The 11,781-nt window shown below is 40.1% G+C and overlaps 1 protein-coding gene and 1 non-coding gene across 2 annotated transcripts; both read left to right on the top strand.

Annotated features, from left to right (window-relative positions):
• The first annotated feature begins 1,395 nt into the window (after nt 1–1,395).
• On the top strand, nt 1,396–1,467 carry trnac-gca (transfer RNA cysteine (anticodon GCA)). Its single transcript has one exon. It is a non-coding gene; the product is annotated as a tRNA-Cys (tRNA).
• Nucleotides 1,468–2,820: 1,353 nt separating this feature from the next.
• LOC115786345 (sia-alpha-2,3-Gal-beta-1,4-GlcNAc-R:alpha 2,8-sialyltransferase-like) lies at nt 2,821–9,804 on the top strand. Its single transcript, XM_030738463.1, has 4 exons — nt 2,821–3,283; nt 3,753–3,875; nt 4,479–5,036; nt 6,659–9,804. The coding sequence occupies exons 1-4, from the start codon at nt 3,126–3,128 to the stop codon at nt 6,939–6,941; spliced, it is 1,122 nt and encodes a 373-aa protein (XP_030594323.1). The 5' UTR covers nt 2,821–3,125; the 3' UTR covers nt 6,942–9,804.
• The last annotated feature ends 1,977 nt before the right edge of the window (nt 9,805–11,781 follow it).

The following is an 11,781-nucleotide window of genomic DNA, read 5'->3' as shown; positions in this document are numbered from 1 at the left end:
TTTGAAGTTTAAGCTTATGTATATTGATTCACTCATCAACCAAACAAATTAATATTTATCATGTTAAATATTTAAATGTGATTAAAATGCGATTAATTTCGATTAATTAATTACAAAGCTCCTAATTAATTGGATTATTTTTTAACCGAGTCCCACCCCTAAAAAACTTTTATATTCTATGTATGAATATGGTGCTTAATGTGTATTGTATTTGGATATAATGTGAAATATGTTGGAAGGTCAGAAATAACCCCTCCAATTAAAAAAAGTACTTTTTATGTACTTCTGTTCTTTGTTTTAATTCTCTCTGTTTTTCAGTGCACACTAGTTTTTATTTTTTATATAATTAAAAACTAAGAGTCCTCTCATTTTTAACCTCTGAGATTAATTCAGGTCGATTCATTTTTATACCCCCAGTTCACAACAACAGTAATCAGAGTCTCGAGACACTTTGTTGCAAGGTAAAGACCCTAAAGTATTGGAGAAAAAACCCAATTATCAGGTGATCCCCTGTGAGCAGCACTTGGCGGCAGTGGGGAGGAAAAAAAACCCCTTTAACAGGAAGAGACCACTGGCAGAACTGGGCTCATGGAGGGACAGGCTAGAGGGGTGAGAGGAAAACGGAGAAACAAAAAGGACAAAACAAGCTACAGGACAGGCATACAGCACATGATATGCAGACGTACACAGGACTGAAAGGAGGACTGTTCTCAGAGCAGTTTCCTGGATGGACTCAAGGTCAAACCAAGGTTAGCTATCTAAAAGTAAAATACTACATAATTTAATGAACTCAAAAAATAAAGCTAGACTAATAAAACAACTAAAATAGAAATAAAACATACATGCAATGTCTTCAGTTTTTTTTTTTTTTTGTTTTATTCAAACAACTACCCTATTATTTATTGCTATTTGGATAGATGTAACTGCACGTGAAGTGTTTGTATTGACCTCCGGTGCTGTTGGCCAACAGTGTGCCTTTATGAAACTGCTACTGTTGACCAAAGCCAAAAGGAGGACATGCAGAGGGTTGGTGTGACAGAAGAGGATGCTATAGGGTGAGATGGAAGCGACCCCTAAAGGGAGCAGCTGAAAGAAGAGGGAGGTTTCTTTGGTCTGCAGTAGATGAGTCAAATAGTTTTCTGTATTTTTAGCATTTTTTTTTCTAAATGCTTACCTTTGCTTGAATTTTGTCTACTTTTCTCAAGAGTCAAGATAGTGAAAGTAAACTATTCCTTAAACAGGAGGCCAGCAGTTCTAAGAAAGTGTCCAGACGTTCTCCAGCAGCAAAGGTGGTGGCAGAAATCGAACTTCCAGAGGAAGAAGGCTGCTCTAAAGCTTATTTTAAGCTATAAGAGGAAATATCAAGGTCTGTGCTGTTGTGCACTGGTGACTGTAGGGGGTATAGCTCAGTGGTAGAGCATTTGACTGCAGATCAAGAGGTCTCCGGTTCAAGTCCGGATGCCCCCTAGTAATAAATGTCATCCATTTTTCATGACTGCTCTTGCAGTTGTTTAAAAAGTTATCTGACAGCACCAGCTTTGTGCCACAGGATGTCCTCTGTGGCTCAGCAGAAAGTGTCGGTGGTAAACATTTAACTTCCAGAGGAAACAAATCTTTATAAAACCTTATTTTACGATAGTCTTATTTCCAGACATCATAAATGAGATGAAATAGAATTACTCAAATAACTTCCTCAGATTTTACTTCCTTTTCATTCAGCCCTCAAACAACAGCCCTCAGCACCACAGCTGAAAGAGGAGAAGTCCATGCTGTAGTGTAACATACCGCAGGGGGTATAGCTCAGCAGGAGAGCATTTGACCCCCCAGATCAAGACTGGTTCAACTCTAGGTGCTCCCTAATTTAGAATGACAGCAAGTATAAAAAAAATCTGTCTGAAAACATCAGATATGATGAAGACAAAAGACAGTCAGCATCACTGGGCAGCTGTAGCACACTAATCAGTCCCCAGCCTGCACATGAACATGCCCTTTACTGAGACATAAGAGAGAAACATGGACTCCAAGGACCAGAACTGAAATCTATGGCCAAATTCCACAACAGAAAAGATGGTACAATTTTGTTATCATGATCAAAATCAGGAAACGTGGAAGATTTTTCTTTTTTTTTGTCAAATTTGATTGGTGACTCTATACGTCTCATTGGCATTTCAAGAAGGCTTCTGTGTGGCAAGACCAGCTTCTAGACTTTGTTTAATCCTGATTCAACTCGAATCAGGTTACAGTGGTGTTATAGAGTATTATTAGGACTATTGTTCATTATTATGTGAGAGCTGAGGGCAATACTGAGTATTAATAGCTCCAAATTGCTCCCAGTGTGCCACCGATAGTGATAATAGTGAGAGTGTGTGTGCGTGTGCGTGCGTGCGCGTGTGCGTGTGCGTGCCAATTAGTGAATGTGGTGAAGCCTGTTTAAAAATGCAGGCCAATCTTTGTGCTGCTCTTAGTATAAATATGATGAAACGGAATGAATGAAACGAAAGTACTCAAAATAATTACAAGGTCCCCAGATTTACTAAAGTAAGTGTTCATATTTTATTTTTCACCAGCCTGAATGTGGAGATTAAATATCAGAGCGCATGACTGAAGGGGGATTTGACTGTTTCCTGTTCTGAACTCCTAAAGCTTCTGTCATCTCTCTGTTTCTGTCCAATTGAACTGATTACCGAACAAGCGTCTCTTTGTGCCGAGACCTCCGCGGAAGCCTGCATCAGCGTGAGTGTGAGGGGGTGGGGCCGGAGGAGGAGGAGGAGGAGGAGGTGATGCTGCTGGTGCAGCTGGTGCTGCTGAAGGACGGGGCTTGCGGTGTAGCTGACTGGGATGTGTTGACACGCATTTCTGCTCCTATCTCCTTGATTAAACCGGCAGCCTGGATGGTATCGAGCCGCAGCGGAGAGGAAGAGGAATGAGAGCGGACCGAGCCGCGGCATCTTCATCATGCAGCCGCAGAAGATCACCAGCCGTCCATTTTATACGATTATATGAGCCTATGAGCGCCAGTTTATCTGTGCTTTTCAGACGGGCGGCAGTACTGTGCAGTCCCGGGAATAACAACATAGGCCACCCCCTCGCTGCAGCTACATACAAGGAATGAAAACGCTCCCAAGATGGTCCGCATCGCCAAGGCCCTGGGTTTGGTTATTCTGTGCGTCGCCGTGCTCATTTTATCACTCATCAGCTATGTCTCTCTGAGAAAAGACAGCCTCTTCGGCTCCTCAAAATACTACATGGGAGGCCCGAGGATTATGTTTCATGCAGGCTTTCGGTGAGTGATCATTTTCATAGCAATGAAGGTAGCTGATCAGATGCAGAGTTGGGTTGATATAAACAGTGTGGCCTTTTGTGCACGACTCCAGACTTCATACTTTACCGTCAATATACTTCATGTAAATCAAACAGTAAGCTGTCCAAGGTGCTGAACCTGTTGACCATATACCACTTATACAGAAAGCAAAGGGAGCCTACATGAAAGGCATGGAAATGTATTCATTAGGATATCCATATATACAGTCTAATGCTAAGATATATAAAACAATATCTTTACTGTAAACCGGGGTGTCAAGCATATGGCCCAGGCACCAGAATCGACCGGCCAAAGGACCAATCCAGCCCTTTGGATGACATTGCAAAGTGTGAAAACTGCAGGAGCAGATCTCATTGGATCTTTCTAAACAGCATCCAGTACAGCTGTAACAACATGATGACTTTTTTTTTTTTGTGGACATTATTTTCAGGTCTCAGTTCGCCATGAATTTCCTGGACCCCTCCTTCATCCCATTAACTAACGCCCTAAACGAGGAGCTCCAAGGAAAACCGTCCAAATGGAAGTTCAACAAGACGGCTTTTTATGAGCTGAGGTAAAAGATTTGACTACTAACTTGAATTCTGCTCTTCTTTGGAAAACTTAAGCACAGTTGTGTTGGTATTGTTGGAATATTTTCTGGTCTGTTTGGAAAACTGACAGCGTAAATATCCGTCCTCTTCATTTTGTCTTCTTCATGCTTGTGTTGTCCAATCAAAAATTAAAAAATAACAAGTTAAGGTATTGAAGTTAAAACTGATGGTGAACAATTAAAAGTGGCAATCTTTACATTTGTGAAAGCAAACAATATATCAATTATGTGCCTGTAACATAAGACTACATAAAAGATGGACATGATGTCACAAATTGGTTTTGGACTCCACTCCTTTGTCACACATCTGTCAGTCAAAGCCCATGCCCCTAACTCCAGTATCCAGGTGGATGATGTTATTAAAAAAGATGTTATGAAGGGAAAAACTAATCACAGAAGCCAAAAACATTGTATGTATGAGGGAGAAAACATGCTTTTTAATACTGTGAAGTTGAGCATTTTAACATGAGAGCCTATGGGGATGATTTGCTTTTAGAGACAACCTCAAGTGGCCACTAGAGGAACTGCAGCTTTTGGCATTTGCTTATCGTATCACTTTTTTTTCAGGAAAGATATCTTAAACTACATCGACATTCCCAACAACTTTTCCCTCACAAAGAACAGCGTGCGTGTTGGCCAGCTGATGCACTTCGACTACTCCAGCCACAAATACGTTTTCTCCATCAGCAACAACTTCAAGTCTCTGCTTCCTGACACCTCTCCCATCCTCAATAAGCACTACAGCATGTGCGCTGTGGTGGGAAACAGCGGCATCCTCACCGGCAGCCACTGTGGCCCAGAAATCGACCAAGCTGATTTTGTCTTCCGCTGCAACTTTGCCCCCACGGACATTTACTCCAAGGACGTGGGCAAGAAGACCAACCTGACCACCTTTAACCCCAGCATCCTGGAGAGGTACTACAATAACCTGCTGACCATTCAAGACAGAAATAATTTCTTCCTCAACCTAAAGAAACTGGAGGGAGCCATTCTGTGGATCCCTGCCTTCTTCCTCCATACCTCAGCTACAGTAACCCGGACCCTGGTGGACTTCTTTGTGGAGCACAAGGGACAGCTGAAGATCGAACTGGCCTGGCCAGGAAATATCATGCATGATGTGAACAAGTAAGATCTGATTCATAATTTGTTATGCTACTACAGATGTGCAGAATCAGCATTTAATTAAAAAGTTAGATGTGGTATACAGTCCTTTTAAATTCTCTCACTATATGTTTGTATCAGCATTAAATCAAACCTTTGTATAAATGTAGAAAAATGTCCAGATATAAATACAATTACCTATATATATATATATTCAATATATAATATTGTTTTATACTCAATGCGACAGACAGAGGGCCAGCTCTACAAGGACCCATAACTCCTCAGCTACAGTTTTGGAAAAATTCTTGTTCCTTTATCTTGGAAGATAAAATTTATAGTTAATATATGTGTTAATATAACAGCTTTTTCACCACTTGGGGCCAACAGCCGCAACATTAAGTTATTCTGAGTAGCTTAATGTCACACATATTCATATTTCTTTTCAGCTGGTGACTGTTAGCCCAGCTGAGTATTGCAGAGATGGCAGATTTTGTAGGCAAACCTAGAAGCCAATAGGATTTTTTCATAGACTTTTTACTTATTGCAGAAAATAATAAATTTCTGTGGGAATTTAATGTTTATTATGCTCATGTTTTAATCTTTATAAAACCTTTATAGCTTTTTAAACATAAGTGCAATGGCAAGAAGTAACACGCTACTGCAAGGGTATGAACAAACTGCAGACCCATGACTTTAAAGTCAGCCCTGTTAGCGCTCCTATGTCTGCCGAATGTTCTCAGAAACTTGGTCTCATTTAGCCATAAAAATAGATGTACACATAGTAGCTCCATGCATTTGCATGTGGGGTATTTAGCTTCATATTTATTGTATGGGGCAGAACATTAAAATAGCTAAAGCCTATGTTAACCAAAGACCTTAATTCAAACATCCAACCAAAAATCAACTGAAAAATGCCAATAATGTCAACCAGAGGTGCCAAATCTCAACTCAGCTCCAGGTTTTTGAATTAGGATTGAGCTCCTTTTCACTTTGTTTTTGGTCTCCACCAACTGCTCAGGGGAATATTTATTGGTTAGCTGACTTGAAGAAACATCTCAAAATGAGCAAATAAGATAAATCCAAAACACAGAAAGTCAGCAGAGAAAACACAGAGGCTACAACCTTACCAACAGTGAAGGAACTAAATGCACACCATCAGGAAAGAGACACAAACAAAGGCATGAAAAGGACAAAGGATGGCAGTTAAAAAAAAAACCCACATGAGGATATAACCTTCAAAATAAAACAGGAAATAGCTGAAGGAAGGACCAGGACAAAAATCACAGAGACAGACAGACACACAGAAGTATTACAGGAAACAAATGTGTAAGGAAACAACAGGATAACAATAACTAGAATGCCAAAGACAGAGTAGTTCATCCGGCTCACGATCCAGCACAGTTGGGAAGGTTATTGTAATCTGTGAAATACAGAACTTTATACATTTTGTTGCCATTGTTTGGCTGTATTGTATAAACTAATGACAATTAAAATCCACTTAGAAGGCAAGGAGGCAAACAAACAGTCATATCCAGGACAAATCCATCTTGTTTCACTAAAGTCTGACCAATACGACCAATAAGTTATAGTCCTGTACACTCTGGTTGAATTTGTGATCTATTTGTCTTTTTTTTTTCTGTCAGATACTGGAAGACTAAAAATCTCTCTCCCAAACGTCTCAGCACTGGGATCCTCATGTACACGCTGGCCTCAGCCATCTGCGACGAGATCCACCTCTATGGCTTCTGGCCCTTTGGCTGGGACCCCAACACGGGCAAGGATCTGCCATACCACTACTATGACAAGAAAGGGACCAAATTCACCACTAAGTGGCAGGAGACCCACCAGCTGCCCAGCGAGTTCAAGCTGCTCTACAAGCTGCACAGGGAAGGCGTGATCAAACTCAGCCTGACGCACTGCACTTAGACATTCGATGAGTCCTGGATGGTTTAAGATGCGGCTCCAGAGACCATTACAGACACACATAAGCTCAGCTCATCCTTATGTTGTGGCACACATGATAAGCATGATAAGTGTTTAGGCAACTCATGGTCACCCTGCAAACATGCACTCGCGTCACGTTGTAATTTTACATGAAGATGTCAGGCTCACTCGAGTTGTAGATCCCAGCATCGTTATTCGTTCAACAAGTTGTTGTGTTTGGTATCACAGTTAGGGGGTTTTCATGCTGCTCAGTTGCTTCCATTAGTCTCCTTTGCATGGCTGCTGGCTAAACGGCTTGAACCGAACAGATGTCTATTTTAACTGGAGTCCACGGGGGGGGATTCAGCTGTGGGAACACAGTAAATTTCCAGTTCTGCTCGAAACAGATTGATTAATCACCTTTATAACAGTACACCGATTCTGTACACTGAAATCACTGCCTAATCTCAGGGAAAGAGTTAGATCAGTGTTTTTTTGTAATCAGATTCAATGTCTCAAGAGAGGTGCAGTTCCTGTTTTCAGGCCTTTTCCCCTATGAGGTGTCAGACAATCTGCACTGCTCTGGAAGATGGTATTTGTTTACAAGATTGTGCTCTATATAAATATATGTGTGTCTTTTATTCTCTGTAGACAGCCTGACTGTCCACTTCAAAATTTTTGGAATAATAATCAACATTCCAACAATAAGCCATAAATTCATGGACAGAAGATAGTTTGTGATCATTAGATAAGAACTGCAGAAAGTGTTACCGGCCTGCGTGACTGTATGAGACATTTCCAGTATCTACCAACAAGACTTCAAATGTCATTTTCCATCAATATAAATAAAAATAGATATAATGGTAAACTTACTTAAGTTAGGTTCATGTTGTACAAATTTAGCAAAGGCATTTATGATATGAGATCATTGTGTTTTGTCGTCATCGTGGGCTATTTTTAAAAGAACTGATGTTTACAACTCAAAGGTTATCACAATACATGAAAGACTGGAGTAACAGTGCACCAGCTTTTTGTAAATCCACGATTACCGAGTTTGAATATCGTACCTGAGCCGGGTTAAAACCTAACTTTCTAAATTGGGACCTCAGGAAGTCACAGATCAGGCCCAAGTAATGAACCCCCCGCTCCTCCCCCCCGCAAAAAAAACCCTCAAACACTCTGTAAAACTGCAGTTTTATTTACACATATTAACCCAAGGACATGTAATATGTTATTTTTTAAGTTTTATAAGACCTGGTAGCTGAAAATTTCCCCGTTATCAATCATATGCAAAGCTAACCCATTAGCTGAAGGTACTGAGTTACCCAGTTGAAGGCTCCAGTGTTGCTAGATCAGGTGGGTTTCTGCCCAGTTGGGCAGTTTTAAGTTTTTTAATCGTTAAAATCATGTTGGCCAGGTGAACCAAATTTGGGCTGTTTCGCGATCCATTTGGCAGTTTTTCAAACATATAAATTTTAAAGGATAATTTATAATCAAACACAATCGGACACACGTGCTGAACAGTCCATCATGACGCGCACTACTCAAACTTTATGTCTTTTGTCAGATAGCAGTGAGAAGATGATGCCATAGTGGGTTAAATTCATATATCTAAACTACAGAACGGGGCGGGAGAGTGAGGTGAACCTGAAGCCGTGGATAACAGCGTCTGAAGCAAATGATAGCAAAGCTCACTGCAGGATTTGAAGAACCGTGCTGAAATTGCCTGCCTGTGGTTGGTTTTCACAGTGACTAAAGCTTACACAAAAAATGGTCAGTCATGCTCTGTTTAAATATATATATATTTAAATAACAGTCTTAAATATATAAAAGTATAAATATATACTGTATAAGTGGGTATCATGTGTGCATGCCTAGATGCACTGAATCTGCTCTGGGTATGTGCAAAATGGAGCTTTAGGTTGCTTTGAAGTGATGGTGGTAAATGTTTGTGGTCCAGAAGCAGAGAGTAAGTCACAAGTGAGCGTTTGCAAACTGACAGTAAACAGCAGAAGAGGCATCTTCCTCTCTCTCTCTCGCTTTGCTTCTGTTTGTTGATATAAGGATTTTTGTTGGGAGCGATTGTGCACCAGTGTGCGTCGTTCTTGAATATGATGCAGCATGGTGGCGATTAAAACTTAGTTAAAAATAAGTAATAATATTATTTTGGGCGGTTTTGCATGCATATTAGCAGTTTTCAAATAGGTTTGGGGCTGAAAAACGGGGCATCCACACAGCAACAAAAAGCCAGAATATCAGTGACATCCAGCAACTTCAAGCACTCGCAGGGTCCTGAGTTAAACTTTTCTCTGCTGAAGGGGCTACCGGCTGGTGCAAACACTGCTGATATATGAGGATGTGGTAAATACTTCAGACCAAAGCCTGGACCGTCAGCTAGCAACCAATTGGCAGCTATAAACCACTGCACACTGAGAAAGGTGTATATCTACCTTTACTTAATCAGGAAGTGAAACTCATGCCTAGTGTCCTAGGCCGACATAGGGAGCATCAACCTAACAAACAGGCGTGAATATGTGATCTGTTTCCAAACATAAAACCCAATATCAGTATTAGTAAAGACTTTATTAGTGAGCAGCTTTTTAATCTGAAAGGTTTTGCAGTTAACAAACCATTCGATTAGTTTAGTGTGAGTAGTGATTATTTTCTGTCTGAATGGAAACATTAGGAATCCAATGTTAGCTAAGAGTTACATAAGGGAATTTAGTAGGTGTAGATACTTATTATTTACTAACAACATAATTATGTAACATCTAGTTTTTGTGGTGAAAACAGAATGAATAGGTATGCTTAAATTCTCACTTAGTAAACAGAGGCTTAAAAACAAAAACAAACAAAAAAACAGACCAGGAAAACAGTTTTGACTGGGGGGGGGGGGGGGGGGGGGGGGGGGGGGGCTACCAGACTTGGACCATCATGTGATGTAAGTCATGGCTAAAAACATAAAGAAATATAATTTTTCCAATCAATAACGGATCCTGAGGTTACCCACTCGTTCCAAAATAGCCAGCTAAGGATTAAGTTTCACTATTTATTAGATGGGTTTTTGTTGACTGGAGAAACGTCGTTCATTCCTAGCGTAACTTTATCAAATTTAATATTCGTGATGCAAGGCAAAATCAATGAATTATATGGCTTACTGCATCTTGTACAAACAGCATGATCCATTTAAGTGGCAATGCATGTGAGGCACTAACAGATCTTTTAGGCTAGTTTTGTACAAATTTTTGAAGATTGTTTTAAAGGGTAAAATGTAATTATTTAGTATTGTTTGTATTCCTGGTGGCGTATTCTTTAAGATATCACTCTCATCTTTGATTGAGAGCTGTTTGAAGGCTAAAAAAAAAAAAAGAACGCTGTATTCCACTTGGGACCAAACTTCTACAGATCAACTTAAAAATGAACAAGCTTTATTTTTTATAACTGTAGATAGTCCTGGGGTCTTAAACAGTCCACCTTAATCATGCCAGACTGAAACAGACTGCTGGGGTTTGGGGCTGAGGAGGACTGGACCCAAACAAATAAAAGCTGGCCACATGACCATCCCATGACTCTGCAACATGTGCTCCTTATTGCAAATTCTGGCTTAGGCTGAGGTTTAATACACAAAGCAATGCAGTCATGCACATTTACCATATGTGGTGTGTGTTTTTTCTTCTCATTGAGATTCAGCGTGGTAGGCATCTGTCTCACACAAAGGGATTTTTGTGAATCTCTTTAGGAAATACGAACGTTTCACGATCATTAACTCGTGTGTCTAATCTTTGTCTGCAGTCACAGCAACAACCATGAAAACAAACATCTTGCTAAAAAAAAAAAAAAACAGCAGCCGAATTTTAGGAATTTGATTGTTATAGATGTGTACGAGTAATTCAAGCAGTCCCTTCATTGAATGTTTTGTAGGTACACCAAAGACCATGTGCTTAAAGTAGAAACGATGGAGACTGATTTAAGAAGCTGTCTGAAAAAAAATGCCCATAGACTGTATGAAAAAAAAAATGGAAGTAGCTACCCTGAAAATTCCTGCTAGCTCGTAAAGTCTGAATATGGAGTCTCAAAGTGGCCGTTCTTGCTGTCACCATCTTTGTGTTTTGAAATTCTTTGTGGCAAGTGAGCAAACATATTGGCCAACTTCATATCTCGGAGAATCCTCCTTTCTGACCCTAATAATGATCATAATTCATAAAATTAACTATGATTTATTCAGTGATCTGAAATTACCTGAAATCACCATAAAAATGCTTATAAAGTCACGTACTGAGGGTGTTGAGGGGTGTTTTTTCCACAGACTTCTGTACAGCTGGAAGTCTTTTTTGCAACCTGAGGAGTTGCCCCCTGCTGGCCATCAAAAGGAATGCAGCTTTAAGGCACTTTGGCTTCACTTTTCAGACCTGGGAGCTATGCCTGTCTTTTATACAGTCTTTGCTAACACCAAGTATTTCTTTCAAAGAATAAAATTTTGATGCCGAATATCAGTTTCTGTTGCATCTGCCAAATTAATGTGAAAAGATGAACACTGGGGTGGTCCCACAGCCATTAGACATTTTTAGGGCTGACACTTAGAAAACAGCTGCTGTTCTGCAGAGATTTCTTAAATAAAGCGGTGGAATTTATTTGTAAATCTATGAATGATTTGCTCGGAATATCCAGGGGTACACTGCTGGATATTTCCTCCTCCAAAGAATTTCTCATAACGTTCAAAATCGGTGTAAGATGTGTGTAAGATACACCAATGCCAAGAAAGTCTGTGATGACCGTTTCCCAGTCAGATTAATGTATAGTCTTTTGTGCATTACAGTAAGTTTAAATGGCCAGACAGCGATAC

This window comes from Archocentrus centrarchus, chromosome 9 (genome assembly GCF_007364275.1).
Source record: "Archocentrus centrarchus isolate MPI-CPG fArcCen1 chromosome 9, fArcCen1, whole genome shotgun sequence".
Taxonomy (NCBI): domain Eukaryota; kingdom Metazoa; phylum Chordata; class Actinopteri; order Cichliformes; family Cichlidae; genus Archocentrus; species Archocentrus centrarchus.
This window is presented reverse-complemented; position numbering and strand designations above follow the sequence as displayed.